This window comes from Aphelocoma coerulescens, chromosome 10 (assembly GCF_041296385.1).
Source record: "Aphelocoma coerulescens isolate FSJ_1873_10779 chromosome 10, UR_Acoe_1.0, whole genome shotgun sequence".
Classification (NCBI taxonomy): Eukaryota; Metazoa; Chordata; class Aves; order Passeriformes; family Corvidae; genus Aphelocoma; species Aphelocoma coerulescens.
The window spans coordinates 9,516,844-9,538,412 of record NC_091024.1 but is presented as its reverse complement, the minus strand read 5'-3'; the positions used below and the strand labels follow the sequence as shown (position 1 = coordinate 9,538,412).

The 21,569-nt window shown below is 43.0% G+C and overlaps 1 protein-coding gene across 2 annotated transcripts in view; it reads left to right on the top strand.

Moving 5' to 3' along the window:
* The first annotated feature begins 483 nt into the window (after window positions 1-483).
* Window positions 484-21,569, top strand: part of IGF1R (insulin like growth factor 1 receptor) — a 173,561-nt gene continuing 152,475 nt past the window's right edge. The window contains exon 1 of one of the 2 annotated variants that reach the window (XM_069026193.1): window positions 484-938. In XM_069026193.1, coding sequence (XP_068882294.1) covers window positions 845-938 — 94 coding nt within the window. In that variant the 5' untranslated portion in view covers window positions 484-844. The remainder of the gene's footprint in view (window positions 939-21,569) is intronic. The other variant, XM_069026192.1, reaches the window with a different exon arrangement.

Genomic DNA, 21,569 nt, shown 5'->3' with positions numbered 1-21,569 from the left:
TGAGAAGGAGCTTGTGGCAGCCGCGCCGAGGAGAGGAAGAGGAGGAGTAGGGGGGAAGCCTTTTTAATTCATTTTCGATCCAAATTCTGCATTTCGAGCCTCTGCAGGCAGCCGGACTCGTGGTGGCGGCGGCGGTGTTGTTGTGGGTGGTGGTTGTGCGTGGGGTGTCCCCTCCACCCTCCCCGGTGGAGCGGGGAGCGGAGCCGCGGGGATCCCGCCGGGGCAGCCCCGTCCCCGCGCGGGGGGACGGCGGAGCTGTTGTTGTTTTGTAATAGGATTGTCTGGGTCGCGCCCCCCCCCCTCCTTCCCCTCCCTCCGCGGCCCTCCCAGTTTTTGTGTCTCTGTGTGTGTGCGTGTGTGCGGTGTTTGAAAATGGAGGTTGAAGATGCCGACTGCCAGCCCCGATGTGCCTCGTGTTTGCGGCTCCTGTGCACGATGTACCACCGCAGCCAGCGCTGAGGGGAGACGGCGGCGCCCCCCGCCCGCCGCCCCGAGCCCGCCCCGCCGCCCCGGAGACAGCGTCGCCCCGGGGCTTCCATGCCTTGTTGTTGCCGTTAATACATCGTGAATATCTGTGTATTTTTGGTGTGGTTGCTCCGGAAGATCAACACCCAGGGACCTCAACAACCCTCCGGTTTGCCGCTCCGAAGGGTCTCGTGTTTTGTTTTTTTTTTTTTCCTTCATTTCTTGAGGCAACGTGGATTTATTTACCCTGCCCCGCTTCTCCTCCGCCGCTCGTTATTTTTAGAGGACGGGGAGAGGAAAGAAAGCGAACAATTTTGGACTTTTTTTTGTTTTGTTTTGTTTTCGGAAAGGGGGTTTTTGTCCAATTAAAGAAAGAGGAATGAAGTCTGGCGCTGGAGGAGGGTCCCTCGCCGTCGTCTGGGGGTTCCTGCTCGTCTTCGCCGCACTTTGTCTGTGGCCAACAAATGGGGAAAGTGAGTACAGTGCTTGCCGGGGGGGCGGCGAGGGACCCCGCGGTGAGGGAGCCCCCGACTGAGGGGCTGCCGGGGAGGGGGCGAGGGCGGCGGCTGTGTTTGGGGGGGCGTGAGGGGGTCCCTGTGTTTGTGTGTGTGAGGGGGGGCTCCCTGTGTGTGTGTGAATCCCTCCGTGATCGTACGCGTGTGTGTTTATGTGGGTGTTGTGTGTGTGTGTCGAGGGGTCCCTGTATGAACGTGTGTGAGTGGGTTGGTGATGCGGGGGGCTCCCTGCATGTGTTTGGATGCTAGAGGGGCTCCCTGTCTTTGGAGGTGTGTGTGTGAGGGGCTCCCTGTGTGTGTGCGGGGGCTGCCGGGGGTGTTCCCTGTGTGTGTGAGGGGGTTCCCTCTGTGTGTGAGGGGTTCCCTGTGCGAGGGGCTCCCTCGCCGTGTGTGCGTGTGAGGGGCTTTCCTGCGTGTCTGGGGTGTGTGCGAGGGGCTCCCTGTCCTTGGGGGTGGGGTGTGAGGGGTCCCCGTGCGTACCCCCGGTCCGTGTGAGGGGCTCCCTGCCCGGGGATGTGAGAGGGGCTCCCGGGGCTCGCGCCGTTTCCCGCCGCGGCGCCGAGCGGGTGTCGCCCCTGCCCGCGGGGCTCTGCGTGTTTTCCTCCTGTTACGCGTCTGCTTCTCGAGCACGTTTAACAACCCGGGGCTGCGCGTCTCCCTCCCTGCCATGCCCGCCTTCCTTCCCCGGGGGCGGCTGCCTGGTTGTACACACGGATCGGCACCGCCGCAGCCCCGAGCTCGGCGGAGGGGGCCGTGCCCCTCCTTTGTGTCCCCCCCGAGCGCGGGGCAGCGCTCAGACGCCGCAGCCAGGGCTGCGAGCTGCGTAGTAAACACTCGCAGGCTGGGAAGGACTCCGCTCGCTTTCCCCGCATGGAAGGAGCTTGATCTCTGTCAATATTTAGAGGCTGTATGCAATAACCTGCTGTAGTGAGTGAGGAATTCCTGGAAATGAGCGCCTTGCCTTTTATTGCCGCTTTACCGCCGAGGAGGGGTTTCACTCGCTGTGCGCGGGGTGCGGAATTACGGCGGCATCCCGTAATCTAAAGGTCATGGGCTGCCGTTCATTAAAAAAAAAAAAAAAAAAAAAAATCGCACATTGACACTTTACATTTGTGCTAAATAGAAAGATTTGATGGCCGAACGGGCAGCGATCTTAAAGGTGATGCATTTTTCTAAGCGGCCGTGTTGCACCTAGCGCCGAGGTTTGAGCAGCGTGCGAGCCGCTTCCCCGGGAGCACCGGGAGAACGGAGATGGTGGTGCGGGGCCCGGGCCCGTCCTGCCGCGGACCCTCAGCCCATCCCCGCGGCCGCCCGCCTCGCTCGGGAGCTGCCAGAGCCCCGACTTTGTTTTTGTGCGTTTCCAACCTGTGATTGTGTTGCAGTGCCCGCCCCTCTCGGGCGCAGGGGGAATCGAGGGGGCAGGGAGGGCTGCGCTGCCATTGATTACACTGCAATCATCGCCGGATTAATCCCGGGGCTGATCGGTTTTCTCCTGGTATGTCGGGCTCACGCTGGATTGAGGATCTCTTGCATGAAATTAGCCTTCCCTTGTTTCCTCGAGTATCTCTCTCTAGACCGGGAGATGGTAAATGTGCCTTGGAGCCCAACCATTTTAAACAGTGCTCCCTCTCCTTCAGCGTCTGCAGAAACAGGGATGTTCCTGTACTGCATCCTGATGCTTTAATTTCTTCCGCCGTGTGTTTTTCAGCACACTCCTGGAGCTGTTGTTGTGTGCCTCTCCCTTTCAGAAAGATACGCGTTGTTGGAGGGAAGGAACGAGGAGATCAAATTTCTCCATTTTAAATGTAAAGGGAAAGAATTTAGGAGGCAGGAAGGCTTTTCTAGAAGTAGTGGTTTCAGATTGAAAAGAAAGGGAAGTTCTTTGGATGCACTGACGTTGAGGCTAAGTACACAAAAAAAGATAAATGAGCAAGAAGCATATAGATAGAGCCTGGAATGCATGTTGAGTAACAATTATGTTTTGTTAGGCAGTAAATGCTTGTTAACTCCTTGCAAATTAAGGCCCAGTTTAGGCTTTTGGGCCAGCTAGGGCTGGAGGGCTGCAGTCTTACTTCCATGAGTTGAACTTTCTGGCTAGAGCTGTTTTCAAGAGGGAAGATTAATCTTTAAATTTAAAAACAAAATCTCCGTGCCCTTCTGCAGGGAAGGGCTTACAAAGGATCCAGTAGCGTGGAGAAACAGAACAGGAGGAGGAGGAGATCTGGTGCGTTCTCAAACTGCTAGGATACACATTTAGAATTGTTTTCCTTGTCTTACCTGGTACAAAGTACCTTGAAATAAAAATGCTCACCCAGCTCTGGCAATGAAGTAGTGCAGGAAGAGTATGTTAGGATTTTAGGTTCTAGTCCTCTCAAGTGTTTGTGGTTACCACTTACCTAAAATGAGCATCCCAAATGAAATATCTTCTGAAGAAGATCCAGGCATTTAAATATGGGAAGATATGCTGAAAAACTTGTCTTAGTGGAATACTGCCTCTAATCGATTGTCTTTGTAGTTTGCAGTTTAATAGCCTTTGTTTTCACGAGTTATTGCTGAAAGAATTTTGCTGTTAGGGGGAAAAATGATCTCCAGAGCAGATGTTTTACATCTCTTCATATTCTTCTCTCTCCCCACAATAGTGGAAGGAAGATTAATCTTAATTTTTATTTGTTTTTCATATATACTGTGTCATAGCTAAAAGGCACTTCCATTTTCGGTCAAACAAGCAAGGCATTCCTAAATAGGAATACAAAGGAGTTACAACTGGAGGGGAGAGACCCATCCCTTTAATGCTAAATTATATGAAATGTGTTTGTGGTTATGTGACAGAAACTTCTTTAAAATGCAGGTAGCTTCAGTGGAGAGCTTCTGATTTATAAAAAGTCATTAAAAAATGCTGAGAATTCCCTGAGATTGTGTTAGAACGGCACAAAAATGGAAATGAGAAGACCTTCCATTAAAAAAGAGTTTGTGGTGGTGTACCCGTGCGTTTGATGTGTAAAGCTACAACTGTTGGAGGCTGTTTGATCCTGGGGGTGGGTTTAACATGAGGAGTAAACATGGTGCATTCTTCCTTTTCTCCCTTGAGCACGATGGGGTTTTGATTTTCAGCCTTTTGTGTATTTACAGAGGGAATGTCTAGGAGGGAATGGGTTAAACAGTTAGAAGAAAAATAATAGTTTTAGGTGTGATAATACTTCAGATTGATGGATATCTTGATGGGTTTGCTCATGTTAGCACCGAGCTTTTGTTTGTCTGTCCAGGCTGGATGTTGTGTTTCTGATAATGAACAGTAGCTCATGCTGATGCTTAATCTCTCACAGGTTGCTTAGTAAAAGCCCTCATGACCTGCTGAGTGTCGGCGTTACACACACCTCGCTTTTGCATCAGCATTTTCTGGTACGCCCAGTGGTTAGGGAATGTTGGTAACTGGGAGTTGGATAATTCCTGCTGTAATTGAGGTTGTGAATAGAAAATGCCAGAGCCAGTAAGGAATTGGCATCAGGCGGGTTCAGCAGAAAGGGGAGAGGAGGGAAGTGTGCAGGGAGTGATGGTGCCTGGAGTTCAGGGGGAAGGAGAGTGAGTCCTACTTGGACTTTTTTTTGATTGTGTGGGGTTGGACTTCTGGTTTGCAAAGCAGAACTGGAGCAAAGGCTTGTGTGAGTCAGAAACTGAGAAGCTTAGGAAATGGAAGTGACTTAGCTAATATCAAGCAAAATGTGTTGAGAATGTGAGGAAGCAGAGGGATGGATGGGTGTGGAAAAAAGGTGTGTTGGAAGTTTCAGTGTTGAACCAACATTTGAGAGGGAAACACTGGGGTTTTTGTGTGTGAAGTTCTTATGTTCTGAGAAGTGAGGGAAGGAAGGGGCTGCAGAGAGCAAGAAGACAGATCAATTAGTTTGACTTCAGCACAACAGAAGACAAGATTTATTTGGTTTAATAGGGAAATTGCTCAGATTTGATCAACTAATGTGTTAATTTTTGTGTCAGCTTTTCCCTGACATGTTGCTCCTCCAAACTAATTCTAGGGTATAGTTAAAGCACACGTCAGTGATGCTGAAATTGTTTTCATCTTGAAAGATACACACAAAATCTAGTGTTAAAGATCATCCATGTGATGAGTTTTGAATCTATCTTCATTGGTAAATAATTTATTTCTATCAGTATGTGTTACCATGGGAAAAGTTGTTTCAAATCCTGTTTAATTTTCTGCTAAACTGGCATTTACTAAGGAAATCTTGGAGGAGAAATTTTTTTAAGCATCTAACATGTAAAATTAAAATCCATTAAAATCCACTATTAGCTTTAAAGGACAATTTCAGTTCATGTTTAACCAATGCTTTTTCTCTTCCCCAGTATTTGTTTTCTTTTTACTCTGAAGAAGATTTTACCAGTGATCACTGGAACGATTATTTCAGTGAGAGCAGAAGAGGAGTTTTGCTAAATGATTAATTATGTTGTGTGTATATTCCATCTGTGTGAATTGTGAGCTACTGCGAACTTCATTGTAGAGAAGTTTGTTTATGGTCCTGAACTTAGAGAGAGAGAGAGAGAGAGAGAGAGAGAGAGAGAAAGGCAATAATACATGCAGGAAACCTGTTTTTCTCACAGTGGTTGTTAACTTTGTGATCCCACACAGCAAACAAGTTATCTAGCTCATAATCTGTAATGGCTCTAAAGTTCATAACTTACAAAATGTGCTGAATTAAATTATTTTTAAGAAGTTAGTGTATTTATCTGAATTATTTGTAGTTAAATTAATAAACTTTATGAGAATTATTGTACTTGAAAAGCTGATGGCAACTTGCTGAAGAATTGCTGAAACTTTGGTCTATGAAATTAAATGCATTCTTACTTGGATTTTAGTGTAGAGCTTTCACATTTGGAAATGCTTTTGGATGTTATCAAGTAGCAGCTGGTTTTTATTTATGTGTGAATATGTAGATAGGAATGGGTAAACTGCAGTTTATTATTGAAAACTATTGTGGATGCTAAATTTTTTAAAAAGCTGCAGTTTAAGTAATTGTCTTGGGAGTCTCATAATTAAAGTTATTGCAGATTTGTAGTTGCAGTTGAATTCGGATCTTCTTGAAAGAGCTGAGCTTTTGAGGTTTCTGGGCTTTGGTGCTAATGGAACGTGCTGCTTTTAAGAGTTTGTGTGCAGAAAGACTTTGGGAATGCAGTGATGTGTTTGAAAGGTAGAAATACTGTTTTAGTATTTTGATCTATTTGACATGTATAATTTTTCTATCACTGTAAATTGTATAGACAGCTTCTTTGTGTAGGTTAGTTGGATTAGTTTTTATGATTTATGAAAGCCACTTTAAAAAGAATAGTTTCACATTTTTTTTTTATTGTACAAAAGCAGAACTCAACAAACAGCAGTTGATGAAGACACATTGGTGGTTGTTAGCCAGCCTGTCTTGTGTGTGGTTTTTTTGGGCTGCTTTTTTTCCCTCTTAGCCAAGTCATGACAGGTACAATCTGGACTGATTTCTGGAGTACTATATTTGTCTTTTTTTGTGTCCAGAACTGTCTGAGAGAAACTTTGAGAACCGGCAAACGATCAGCAGCACACAGTGTTCATTCATATGTTTCTGTGCTCTGAAACAGAGCTGTACCAAGTCCTCAAACTCAAAGATAGGCTCTGGTTCCTTTAGACAGGACTTGTTAGTTTTGATCACTAAGTTTGATAATAGTTTGCCTTATTAATTAATTAAGGAGATGCATTCTGGCAAGCCCGGGTGTGTTGTGAAGATTTAACTTGCCCTTATCGCTGAAGTTTTGCTTTCTAACCTTTGCAAATGCAAAACATGAGCTGTTCCCTTAGGATATCTTGCAGGACACCAATTAACTTCTTCAGTGTTGATATCCTCAAGAAGTTGCTGTTGTGGCACAAGATTGTTTAAAATGTGCTGAAAAGCAAAATTGTTGTTTCTTTATTTGCAGATTGGTTTGCATATGACTCCTAAGTTTCAACGTAACAGAACTTTATTTATTTATTTATTTTTGAATATCCAGACCTGTACATTTCTGGTTAGTCTGTTTCTTTCTTGGTAAACTCGATGGTATGAGCAGAAACAAACATCTGTATATTTCAGTGACTTCCCAGATAATTTTTTCAATGAGATTGTTATCTTTGACCTATCTGAGGAGAAGTGATCTCACACCCCAATAAAGTACTAAGATTAGTCCTTTAGAGGACCAAATCCACTAGTAAATAATTGAGGAGAACATCAAATGTACATTTTTGCAGCAGCACAAAGTCATTTTAATAATAACTTAGAGCAATAATTCCTGTTGTCACTGAAGTGCTGACCAGGTTAGGTTTTAAGACTTACATTGTTGTGCATGATGCAAATATTTTAAAGCAGGAAATAGGCAAATGTGCTTTACTGTCATAGTTCATAAATTCGGTGTGCATGTCCTGCTTTTGTGAATACTTGGTTTGTGAAGGTGTGTGTTTGGGGCAGGTCCCCTGGCTGAATGAGTTTGTTTGCCTGTGTTGCCAGCGAGGCACATGTTGCTGCAATAGCTCTGTGACCGGTCAGGGAATTTTATCTCCAACCCCTTATTGGTGCCATTACATGCTGTAAAGATAGCTCTGTTTACTTGGAAGTGTGAGCATCAACTGATCAAAACACTTTCTCTTAACAGGTGGGCTCTTTTTGGAGTTCTTTGTCGAACATCCCTTCTGCCTGTGCTGGGAGCAGTGCCAGAATGTGACAACATCAGGCAGATGCAGGAAATATTAAGAGTTTTTAATGACAGAGGCAAACTTTACACAAGTGGTTTTCCCCTGCTGTTGAATTGGTGATGGGTCATTCTTACTGACTGTTTCCAGCAGCTTTGTAGTTTTTTTCCTTTAATACGAACAGTTTGCAAATTATTACACTGCTCATTTAAGTGAGCTCCTTCCACAATACTGTTCAAATAGCAGAGGGTTTGATTGGAGGCAGGAAAGAAAAAATTTTTGAAGTTCAGAATGCATGAAATGAATACATGCTGAAGTAGTCAAAGATCCCTTGTACTTTATCAGAGAGCAGTCTGCTTGAATGAAAGGTACTGTACCTGCTGTTAAGTTTATAAACTTGGTTTATACAGATTACTTTTTAAATTATTCATGATGCTACGTTACAAGTATATCTGACAGGTTTAAAATAAATGGCTTGATGGTAAGAGGGAGCATGCATAAATTAGAGCTGGGATAATGTGCTCTTTGAAGTATCTCTCCCATTTGTTACTACTGGAATACAGTAGGTAGCTGCAGCTGAGTGTGTGATTCTCAAGTGAGAGTACATCATTATCTTCAAACTGTGGTGTAGTGGCAATTCTTATGTAAGACAGATGAGATGAAGCGGCAGGGAGGACCAAGGTGCTCACTTTGTTTTTAGTTAACAGACATTTCTGCTGAACCAGGGAGAGAGAGCATTTATGGGATGAAGAGTTGTAAGCACAGCCGTTGAAAGGGTCTGCTGGTAGCTGTGTGTTGCTAAGGTTAGGGTGGCATTGCTTTGTTTTATTTACTCTTCTCTGTTAGCATTGCTGTGGGTTTGTAAGAGGTGTTTTAGCAAGGTGCTTGTACTTAAAGGGATGCTGTGTCTGACTTGCATATGGATCATGGTACTCAGCTTGAGAAGTCTTCCTGGGATGTGTGCACGGGAAAACTTTGCAAGAGCCGAGCTGTTGTGTTCGGAGAGGGTTATTGGTGGGGAAAGAGAATTCCAGATCTCTTGGATGCAGAAACAGCTTCCCCAAACACAGATTGACATAGTGCTGATTTTCCCGATTCTGTTGACAGGCACTCATTATATTTGAGAAGCAAGGTCCTGAAGGAATTTATGGGATAGGGGAAAAAACCCCCATAATGATGTGTGAAAGAGCAGCCATAAAAATGATCACAAGTTTTTCTGAAAGTGGAAGGTCTTCTTGTAGACAGGGATAGTTCAAATCTTAAGCCTTAGTCTAAGCGATACAGCATTTTGGAGAAAGATCTGGTGACAGCTTCCCCTGGAAACTGTCTATAACCAACCTTCTACGAGAGAATTGGCTTGTGCTTGCAGGGAAGGGCTTTATCCCTGGATTCACTGGGCTGGTTTCCTTATTATTTCCATTGGCTTCAGTTTAGAGTCGCCTCCACATTTTGACCTTCTACGAGTAGTACTTTTTACTTTCCTGCTGCTCTTCTCACATCCCCTTGGGTCTGTCTGTGTGAGAGTCGCCTTGAAAGGCTTGGAAAGTGCACTCTGTTCATGTTGGGCAGGGAGTGAGGAGCCAGCCCTGCACAGTAGGAACGGACACGTGTTTGCTCAGCTCAGCTGACCTTAGAGTAACACTTGGCTGAAGTGTGAAGAGTTGAAATGGCAATGGAAATTCCTTGTTTGTCCTGTCCCCGTGCTCTTTTCCAGGACAGAAATTAGTTTTATTGTGGTCTTTTTTGCTCTTTCCTGGGATTTGTGATGTGTAATTAAATTGTTGTCTTCCCTAGTCAAATTTCATGTGTCCCACTGGGGATTTGGTTTGTTCTCCAAAATACTGTTGGGCTTACATAGCATGGATTGTTCTTTTTAAGCTTTCAGGTGGTTCTGCCTTTCTATTAGCTGAGAACCAACTTAAGAGGGACTCAGCAGGGTGATGATACAAACTTAAAGAGTTCAGAGTTCCACTGGGATTAGAAGAGGGAGCTCACTGGAATTGCGATAGTGCCTGACTTCCACTGGATTAGCTGTTGCTTCTTTCTGGTTGCTTCTTTCTGGTTGTTCTGACCCAGCATATGGAAGCAGCTTGTGATGCCATATTGGTTGCAGTTAACATAATCTTTCACTTCATTGTGGCTGAAGCTTTTGTCTTGTTGTTTGTTTGTGAGATGAATGTAAATTTATCGGTTTCTTGCAAGCACTGTGTCTCCTGGGATGTATGGAATGAGTGAATATCCAGCTGCGTTAAGAGATACGTGTAAGTCACTTACTGTTACTCCGTGCACTTTGCTTCTCTTCCTCAGACCTGCAAGATGGGAGACTGGGGGAAGGCTGCAAACTAGAAGGATGTATGGCCAGTTGTATGTGGAAGAGGATGCAAAAAGTCCAAGGGTCTGTTAGTTCTGTCGCTTGTGCACCTTGGATGTGGAGATGTTGTTTTATTAAGTGATGTTGATATTCCCTGCAGCTCTTCCAGTGGCTATGCCTGTGATGGAGCTGGAGTCTGTGCAGTTGTCCCTGTAGAAAAGAGCAGAAATAAGGTGTAAGAAAAGCACGTTTGTTGTTTCAAACTTGAGACTTGGCTTGGTTAGAGACTGACTTGAGCCTGCCAGGGTCCTGCCTGGGAGTGACTGAAGGTTTGTTTCTTTTTTTGTGTGAGCTCTAATAAAATGTTTATCTTCTTGTCACATTGGAGTAGGCTGACTACGTGGACAAATATTTTCATTGATACTATGTCTCAACAAGAGGCATGACATATATATTAAATATTTAAATTCTGGTATGAGAGTCTCTTTTAAGATTCAAGCTTAGATATTCTTAGATGGGTTGTGGTTCTGAAGTGGCCGGTGAAGGAACAAAGACCCTTCCAAGTCGGTGCAGTTGTTGTCCTGCAGAAATCAGGCACAGAGAAGTGCAGTGGTGTGTGTGGTGGTGGTTCTGGGCCGCAGCAGGGCACACATGAAACACACATCTGTTTGTACACGGGCTGGGCAGCTCTTTGGGTAGTTCATTGTTTAAATAAACATGTTGCTTTAGCTGTGAGGCTTCAGTGCCAAATGCCCACTGATGAGATGTATGAGGGTTTTGTTGTTCCCGAGCCACACTGAGGAACACAACAGTTTTATAATTCAACACGTTTGAGGAAGATTACAAGAAGAATTTGGGGTGGATCGCAATCAGCACTTCAAAAGCAACAGCTTTAGAGTAACTCCGCTACAGCACAGCCTATGGAAAAACACTGTCATCTTAACAGATGCAGTGTTATTTTGGAGATTCCACTGTATAAATACATGGACTGTGGTTAAATTGTGATGGCAACAGATGCAATCTCAGTTCTCAATTCTTTCATCTCTTTAATATTTAAAAATACCCCACAAAGTAAAAAAAAACCCAACCAGCATCAAGGCTGAGAATATTCCTTCTGTACATTGCTGGGGCTGTACCTTTTGGGCCCGATACCAGTTTGGGTATGTCAGTGCAGATGAAACTTAGGCAGAGTAAATGTTCATCTCTGTGAGGGAGCTGCAAATGCTGCTACTCACGACTTATTGTACCATTTGCATATGAATGGAATTATTCAGCTGTACTTAAGAAATGTCAGTGAGATTGAAGTCAGAGTTGGTTAACCTGGCAAAAAGATATTTCCAGTATTTTTCATGAAAGAAGGTGATAGTATGTAGACAAGAATTACACATTCCACTGGCTAAGCCAACACTGTCTGAGGATTTTCTTGGTGTCTTTGTAGTTGATATCAGTGACTTTATTTTTAAATTTGTCTGTAATACATTGCAATGTTGAAGAGCAAGAGAGTTGGAATGTGGGAATCAGATGCTGTATCTTAATGCTGCACTATTGTGTTCACATTTGTTTTTCTTTCCAGATTTTATTTTGTTTAAATACTGATTTGAAAAATAGAAATTCAGAGCAGGGGTCTTCTTTTTAATGAAGAACAAATGAAGCATAGCAAGATGTTTTTACTAGTGCATTCACCTTTATCCATCCACTAGTTGAATAGAAAAGCCTCAAGTTAAACACTGTAATTTTAAATATGGGATTTTAAAAGGAACCAGATAATTTGTGTGAGCATTTGTAGTCACGCATGCTAAAATAGGGAGTGATCACATCTCGTGCTTCAGGAGCTGCCAGTATTGAAGGGTTGGGAAGAAATTGTATTCCTCCTCCGGGTGTCTGTATTTCCCTCTCCATTTGTAAAATACAGAAAGTGCTGTGCTTGGGGGGTGGTTAAAGGCTGAGTTTTTGCAGCAGGGACGTGACTTGGGATGCTTGTGTGACTCTGTCATCCAGGTGACAGCACTTTCACTGGGAAGCTGCTCCTTGCCAGGCGTTGGATGACTGTACTCTGAACAGAAGTGTGAGGATGGGGGTGTTGGCATCAGCTGACTGATAAGGAGATAGTATATTACACTAAAAATAAACCCAGATCTTCACAGGCAACTGTGAACATTACCTGGTGTCATGTGCAGCTAGAATGAAACAAAAGTTGAGGTGGGTTGAGCGTGGCTTGGCCTCTCTGGGAGGATGTGTTGGGATGTTCTCTGTTCCATAGGACTTCTCTCTCTTCAGGAGCAGCTGCTCGCAGAAGTGTGCAGCAATTCAGTGTTTCATGCTTGTTGCATGTGTGGCCACAGTCCTTGTTCACTGCAGTATCAAAAAACTGCTCTGAGCTCGGGATGACTGTCCCTGCTCCCAGTGTCTCATGCCTGGAGTTTGTGTTTAATGCCCTTGCAGCTTCTCCCAGAGCTGGTGACATGGGAAGAGGTGAACCCTGTGTAATGGGGAGAAGGAGAGAGTGGAGAGGGTTGAGGATATAATTGTCATGTTTACTGATTTTTGCAGGGGGAGGGAGGAATGCTCCATTTAGGATGTCTGCATGCTCTGGTTGTGTGCATTCCCCTCTGTTCTCCCTCTCCATCAATATTACACCTTCCAGTGGTGTCACACACTCGCCTTGTGGCTCCTTGATGTCTTGGTTGGCTTTGCTGGTGTCGAGCCTGGTGCTCAGAACATGAACATGAAGTTCATTTCTTCCTTAGTATGAAGGCCTCAGAGCACTACTAGTATAACATTTTTTTCTTTTATTGAGATGAAGTGAAGGATTTTCATAGTGACTTACAACAGCAAGGAGGAAGAGCTTGCTCCAAATACCCAGTTTTAATCTCATTTTGCATATTTTTAGTTGGATTTTTTTAATGACTGACAGCTGTTAGAACTGATTCACAAACAAACATTTTTGAAAGTACAGACCTCTTTGCTAGTGAATAGCAATGTGTTTCTACAAGTTCATGTAAATAATTAGATGCCTTGGATGCATTGGCTCAGATCCTTAATTTTCACATTTTTAAGTGACAAAATGGCAAATGATGTATTTTCTGGTAGATTAGTTCTCATTTGTGTTATTTTTTTATTTGGATGGAAAATGGAATTTTAATTTAAATGCAGAAGATCTGAGTTTTGAGACTTAATTAAAACTCCAAGTGCGAAAGAGAGGCATGATTTAAAAAAAAATAAACAGAAAAAATAGTTTGTCATTGTTTCTCAAAAGTTTAGAGTTCACAGATCTTGCCCACTGACTGTTTCACAGGTTTCTATGCAGGAGTCCTTTTTAATTTGGGATTAAGAGCTTGTTGAACTGAACCATTTGAGTAAACTGAAATGAGGCACTGCAGAAGTAGCTGTTGAATGTAAAAGCTCTCTGAGCATTTCATCAAAGGGTGGCTCCAAGAGAGCACTGAACAGCAAATTCACCAGTCCCAACTTTTTTTTGGTGTAAATTATATCTTACTATTTTTATTTTATTTAAATTACAGTAGGCATTTGCCCTAATATATGCTGTTACAATTTCATGTTAGATTTGTAATTAAGTTTATTTTTAGAAGAATGCATTAAAGTGGTTTATATAAAATGATTTTCTATTTTTGTAAATGAAATAATTGTTTTTTATTGACTTTCGATTTCATGCAAATGCGGGGGTTTTTTTTGGCTGGAAGGTTGTGTAAGCAGAAAGAAATTAATGATTTGAGAGTATTTTCATAATACAAAGAGTAGAGGATTCGTTGTCAGTAGCTGGGGACATTGATAGGCAGAGTTAACTCTTATTTAGACATGTTCAAATTGAGTGATGGATGTTAGAGGGTGTGGTACAGTGGGTTTATATAATAAATTTTCCTATTGATTATTTTTCCTGGTTGAGTTGAGAAAGGCAGATTGTGAGTGCGTTTGGCATCCGACGCAAGATGGTCAGAATGTCGCAATCCTGAAAATGTTGCAATCCGGGGCAAATCTGATGGACAAGTGAGTGTTAATTGTGAGCGAGCCAGATTTGCTATTTTTAATTTGGCCTCGCTATCACGTCTCTTCACAGATGAATTTGAAGGCTACAGGGAGTTGAATGATGAGTCACTATTGAGTTAGTAAAATCACAATTGATCTCCATTTCCTGTTGATTCCAAAATTACTGAAGTGTGAAAGCCGAGAGTGACTGATCACTTCTTGGAGGGGAGTTTGAGGGTGGAATGTGGAAGTGATTCTCTCTGAAGTAACTCAACGCTGCCCTGGGTGTCAGGACAGGGATGTCTGCAGTGAGAACAGGTGTGTGTGTGATGGTCTGGCCGGCTGAGTTTCCTCCAAGGAATGATAATCCGCGCACTAAAATACGCGCGCTCTGCAGCAAGGTGGGGGGAAGAGGTGCCTTAAGTGGCTAATGATAGAAGCTGAAGATTAAACTTTTCATTGGTCTGCTTGGTACTGGACATCTTTCTGATTAACCTGTGTTTCTGTTGCTTAGCTCAGGCCATTCTCTCCTGAAATCCCCATGCTCCCAGTTCTGTTTGCTGTGGCAGTGCCCCGCTCCTCTGCAGCGAGGCTGCAGCACGAGCTCTGCACAGTGGCAGAGGGGGGGATGCAGGGGCAGCGGTGGGGCGGGACATAGAACATTTTGTGTGTCTGTTGTTGTTTGCACTTACCTTTTGATGAATGGCAAATTGTCTGTCATTCTGCAGCTTTGTTCTTTTCTTGTGATGGAGATGCTCTTTTGACAGATATTAATTAGAAACATGGTGGTAATGTGCAAGTAAGATTTAAAATTTCTTTTTTTCCTTCCTAGAACTTACTGTTAGCAAAACCTTTTTTTTTTTTTAGATAGAAGCTATTAAGTCACTTTACTAGACTCTGCCCACGTTGCATATGTCAGAGTAAATCCTGCTGAAAGGGGATTTATTGGAAGAAATTAAAGGGAGGATGTACACTGCTCTGAGTTATATTGGAAGCAAGTATAAAGAAGCCTTGAAGTATCACTTCAGGAGGAGAGAACTTCATTTAGTTCCTTGGAGGACTAAGAGGAGGTGGGAGGATGCTCCTCTGCTGCATCCCTCACAAAATTCTGATTTTAAAGAATTTTTCTGAAGGGGTATTCTCAAAGGGGAGGTAACAACCTTCTGTTGTTCTGCCTTACAACTGTTCAGATGGTCTTTGAACCATTGAAACTTGTCCTGGCTGTACTCTCTGATACACTGTGTTAAAACAGAAATAAAGAACTAGGAGAAGGAGAAATACACTTTTGACTTGGAAAGCATGTAGAAGTTTTACCCACTGTTGCCACAATTAGGATTGTAGAAAACTGGGAAGGGGGGAAAAAGAGATGGCTGATCCTGCTGAGAATAGCTCCGTTTTCGAATTTGTAAACAAAACAGGAATAAAAATCCTGCAAGCTTCCTGACGGGCAGGGTGTGCAGTTTTCAGGCAGAGGAGCTGATTCAGTTGGTCTGGCTTCTGCAAGAGAACAACGAGAGGAATAAATTGCTCTGTGAGGGTGTAAAGAACTTTCCTTTCCTCTAGAAAAAGTTGAGCAAACATGGAGCACTGAGTTGCATGGTTGAAATTTTGTGAGGCATGGAAAGGACACTGGTTTTCAGCAACGTATGATGTTTGTTCAGGGTGTTATGAATTCAGGAGTAAGAGTTGCCACACTTAAAAGACACCTCTCAGTCATACTGAGGTTTAAAGGAGCTGCAAGAAGCTTTATGAGGAGTCATCTTGGCAGTTCTCAATGCTGTCACTTTCAGGGAATCTTCAACGCTGCGCTTGCAGAGAATCTTCAAATACTTACAACCTTGATACCTTATATCTTGTCTTGTAGGATCTCTGTTGATGTGCCCCACTACAAGAGCACTTTGTTAGACCAATTAAATGTATAATATTCTTATAATACTTTTGTTTTGGAAAAATCAATATGACCAGTTTCCCTTTGAAATGACAAGAAGCCTGTTGTGCTGACAGAGTAGAACGCATTAGGAAGTGGTGCTTTGTATCCTCTCAAGTGTAATGTGCTCTTGTTTTCTCTTAATCAGCAGGATGTTCTCCTGTATGTCAGATGTCTTAGTTGTTTTTGTGATCTCTATCAGAGAAGAGTGAAGGGGGGAAAAATGTCAGAGGAACAGGATAGGTTTAAAAGCTTTATCGCAGAGAAAGCCTGCAGCCCTGCATTTCTGTTTTAGTAAAAGTGCTAATCACCACCTTAGGGTTGGACACTTTGTGTTTATGTTTGTGCTTTAAACAATAAATAAAAGAACAACTTGCCCTTCAGAAGAACATAATGCGTAGCCTACTGAAATACTCTGGAGCATAAGGGATATAATTAACCCTTTTCCCTTTAGCTTGGTTGTGTTTCAGAAGCAAGATGTCTAACACATTTGAAATTGCTTATTTGCCAGTTCACTGAAGTAAGGCTTTTTCAAGTTGATTGTCTGAAAATCAGACCTCTTCTTCCTCCCTCCATTGCCTTCTTCTCCTTCCCTGTTTTCTGAGCTGCAGTTTCCAAATTTGTAATAGATCTAGTAGTGGTTGCCTTTTTTTTTTTTTTTTAAACTTAAAAGTAGCCATTGAGAAGGAAAGCTTATTTCCCATCACTCTTGCTCAAGGCTATAGAGAATAGATCTTGGAAGTTCAGGCACCTGTCCAGGCTTTTCAGAGGAATTTTTAAGAGATGCTTTTGACGCAGTGAAGGAAGGGCAGAGGCTTGAAAGGACTGACAGCACAACCAGGATTTGGCTCAATGCATGAACGAAATCTCCTGTGATCCTTGAATATTTTGCTTTACTGATCAGGTCTTGGGTAGCACAAATCAATTCTGAACTGTTCCCTCAGATAGTTTTGGTCTGAACTGTTCCCTCAGATAGTTTTGGTATGATTCAGTGAAAATGGGCTGAAAGGAGACAGAACCTGAAATGCTTCCAACTCTTTTTTTCCCATCTTGACTCTCCTTGAAGTATGTGAATTAGTGTGAGAAAGTGTCTGTAGCTCCCACTGGGTCGAACGGAGGTTGAGATAAAAATACTCGTCTCTGTGTGTATTGTAATATTGATCGTAGTGTGGTAAGTAATTCCTTGGCAGCAGGATTGCCAAGTCTGATGTTTTACACTTTATTTGTAAGTTCTGGTGCAGTCTTGCTTCTGGCTCTGTGCTCAAACCTGCCTTTTGTTCTTTAATGGATATCTGCTTCATTACTTCCTTTTGACCAGCCTTTCCTTTCTGATAAAACATCATCCTTTGGATTGGTTTAGCTGCCCAGAGCTCACTGGCTCTGTTAGTCACAGCTACTCTCTTTTCGTTGTGGCATTTTAATAAATTAATGGTCTCCATGAAGACCCATTCCTGTTTCTCACCTCTCCCAGCATGGGTGTGCACCAGTTCACATCAAAACAAAGACTGCTTCCCGGTCTCTTTCTTTGAATTTCTTTGTTTTTATCTGTTCCATTGTACATGTCTTTACATAGTGTTACCCAACACAGTCATTCCTGTCACTTGGGGACCTCCTTCTTTGGGCACTTACATTTTCCAAAGTGGACTGGGAAGTTTTCTGTTAAAGGCCGTGTGGCACTTTCACAGACCTGGAGGGGTTTACAAGTTCAGGACTTTCTCTGTGTCCTAAATTGCTGGTTAACTGTGGAGGCAATAAGGAGACCGAGTCCTGGTTTCTGACTCTGAAGCTGAATGAAGCTGGCATGTGGTAAAGCAAAGCGCTGTCGGCTCAGATGTGTTTTCTTAACATGGAACCAACTAGCCTTGCACAAATACCGTGGTTTTCTTTCACAACAGCGGAGCGAGGCCAGCAGAGCTGTCAGACGGGTGAGGCGAGGCCGAGGGCTGTCCGTCACCTCTGCTCCCGCACCAGCTCACCTTCAAGCTGGCAGCTGGAGAGTGTTCTTGTCCAAATCCTTTTTACCTGTGTTCTTTTCCCTTCTGTTACTTTATGTTTTTTCTTTCTCTGACTTGGTTTAAAGCTTTGTGTTTGGATGTGGATGTGGCACCGTTAGCCAGCGCAGTTGCGCCACTGAACACCCGCCCCGGCGGCACAGCTTGTGTTGGCAGGAGCTGTTTGGCTGATGGGACTTAATGTTGTTTGGGCAGGCAGATCATAACTACAGGCAGAAGAATGCCTTTTTTGGGGTGGCTGTAGTGGCACAGTGAAGATTAGATTCTTCTTTCACCTCACACATTGGCAGCTGGTTTTGCTGTTGATGATGGTGGGGAAGGATGTGGGGTGCTATAATTAGTTGTGGGATTTCAGAGCTTGGTGAAACCTTCCTTGTGTCGGAAGAGAACAGTCTCACCAAAACTTTTTTGAATGTGGTCTGGGTCCAGAGAGAGGTTTGCTTTGGTGCAGTCATGTAGCCTATTTCTAAAGTCTTGTGAGCAGCTTCTGCCTGTGCACCAGTTTCCTTCTCATGAGGAGATGTGCAGAATTATATTTTTGGATAGTCCCTCTCTTTGAGAGATGGCGGCTATTGACCATCAGCTAAAATTTTTTTGTCTATCTTGAAGAATGTTAGGTGTCTGTATTGTTGTCATGATAAAAGGGTTTCTGAAGGCAATGAAACTAAAGAATATGTCATTTAGGTTTATGTATTTAGGAGTGTATTACAGGGTTCATGTGGTTTCTCTTGCTTCCCTTTGTCTAGTTCCTCTTTTATTTGTTGCAGTGGATAAAGTTCACTGTTTAATTTTTAATCAAAGTTCTCTAAGGAAAGATTTCTTATCATAGGTTAATTATAAATATATTTTCTATAATAATTTAAATATTAAGTAGTACCCATTTGTTAACTCTTTGCTGAAGAAACACACCTACTTACAGGCTGAGGTTCCAGATGTTCTAGTACTAAACCACCTTTTGACAGCAGTTGTCCACTCCACAGTTCCTCCAGGGAGGATATTTTTATTTTAATTCTGTCACCCAGGTCATGGCAGTTAAGTTCCATTGCAGTTAAGAAAATTTGAGTCTAAAAACTTTCAGTGTGTCATGCCCCCTCTGCCCAAGATGAAAATTGATTTTTAAGAGGATGACATCTTTTAAGATAGCGATCTTTCCAAAAATTGTGCTTTGCAAGAATCAGTTCAGGTTAAACCTAGAAAAGCATGTTTAGATCCACTTTTTCCTGGTGAATGCAACAAGCTAATTTTAAAAATGACTTTAAAGTTGTGTGTCTTAAGTTAAAATCTTGTTATCTGTAGATACCCACTATAAAAAGAAAGCGAAACTTTCCCTTGGTCGTTTTTTTCTCTCCTTGATGTTATCCATCTTTTTGATGCAAATTTTTTCTAATTTCTTAAATTATCTTCTTCATGACCAGAACAAATTGTGAAATAGTACCAGGGAGCTGGCTAAAGTCGGGTTAAGTGGCTGTTCTTAATCTATGCCTTTAGGTAGCAGTGGAGTGTGTATACAAGGTAAAGGGTAAAAACAGTGAGGAAGACTGAGCTCTCCATCTTGGGCTTGTCTTGATTTACCTTCTGGAATAAATATGTGCTGCTGCAGATCCCAGTGAGGGGAGGTTCCTGAAGTTGGGAGTGTCTAGAGCAGCATCTTGGTTTGATATTGCTGCTTGATTTGCCTGCGTCCCATCTCCTGTAACTTCCTGCATCCTCTTCACCCCCAAAGTCTTGCAACAGCCTTCTTGCAACACTCTTCCCCCCAGTTTTGGCTGAGAAGGGGGGTGGAGTAGGTAATCCCTGATGAGGAGCTGCTGAATGAAAGGTGCCATGGATTTATTTGTCTCGCCCAGTTGGACCCACTGCTTTCTCACGGGGGGAATTTGTTAGAAATGCGTCGGGCCAACCTGTTGTACCCCAGGCTCTCCAGAAGTACCTAGCAAAGGGTGAATAGTAATTCTCCTGCTTGCTCTGCCATTCCAGTGCTCTTCTGATAAAAGTGGATATTGTGACAGGAATTACAGTTGCCAAGCAATAGAACTCAGCAGAGCCTGGCTGGTTAAACACCCAAACTGTTCTGCTCACCAGAATTGCAGCATCGTGGATCACCCACAGCACTTCTATGCAGTGTCAAAAAACTGTGTATGAGGTTGGAAATCCAGTGTCTCTGGCAGTATGTGAATGTAAAATAGTACAGGCTGAAATCTCACCTTGAATGTAAGTGTGGAAAGTGGCTGGGAGTAAGCCACTGTTGGCCCTTCTCTTTTTAACAAGGTATATATATTTAGGTTTTTTAATTTTATTTTTTATTTTTACTGTTTTACTGTAAGGTTCAATTAATTGTTAATTAGAACATCTGCATAGATACATTGAAAATCCTATACTCAGGCTTTCCTTGTATTTTCAGATAAATGAAACTCCTGGACTTCCAGCTGTTGACTGTGCCTAAAGAACTCTAGTTTCCCATGCTTAATCCTGTTTATCTGGTAGCTTCTCACCTGTGTGCATTAAGAGTGCTTTGTCTGAGGAGAGACTCACCTTTCGTGGTATCACAGAGGTGTTTGGTTCTCTTTTTCTGTGGTTATTGTGCTGTGATGCCTCTGAGACAATAAATACCGTGTGAACGCTACCCTTCTGGTATAAAGGACACTTCCCTTGGTTGGGCTGTGTTTGTGATATTAAAAGCGAGTCAGAAGCATCTGATTCACCAGAAAAGTGACTTCACATTAGAAGTCCTCCTGGTATAGCTGCTTTGGTTTATATTTGCCTTAAATTGTGTTCTGGTGCAAGTGTTTTTGGTTGATAAGGCCTGAACTACGTTACCTTGTCTCTGGTGCCAGCCCACGTGTTTTACCTTGTATTTGGAGAGGAAGGTTCTTTTTTCAATCTAGTTAGCTCATGACTGGAAATCCCCACAGCACCTGCATATATGTAATTTAATACCTTTAAAGCCCTTTTTGGGGATTGCAAGCTGGTCATATTTTAACTGCCTTGAGAAAGCAGGTTACAGCATGACCTTTGCGATTTTTAAGCTCTGTAGCTGCCGTGTGAAGGGAGGAGTGGGAGGGCTCCCTGTTGTGTTAAATGAAGTTTGATAGCATTAACTTTTTCTTCTGTTCAGTTAGATCATTATTTTTTTTTTTAGCACTGTTAAATTTCTGTTTTGGAGAAATATGGGACTAATGGAAGTCTTAGTTCAGTTTGTTAAAACAGAAACATCGCTGTGGAAGGCCAGAGAACGTGTGATTTCTGTATTTGATTGCTTAAGAGCTGGTTAGCACAGCATAGTAGGGCCCTGTGTTGCATATTGTTAAGAGTAATTGCATCAGACTTGTAATTTTTCCGTGGATCTATGACTCATTATTAAATCCTTTGCTGACCATTATGGATGCAGTTGTATGTTATGATACTATTTTGTCAGTTTGCTTCTAATGAAGCATGAATGATCTGGCCTGATTAGCTAGCCATTTTTGGAAAACAGTAATACAAAGAAATTCCCCAAAAGCTTTTAAAGAGTGACAGGTTTCCTAGATTACTGCAGGGTGGCAACCCGGCAGGCAGCAAAGAGCATGGTAAAGTCTTCCGAAGTGTGAGTTGCTGAGTCCAGCCACATGATGAATTTTCATTCTGGAAGAATTTGGCTGCTTATCCCGGCTACCTAAGTGTA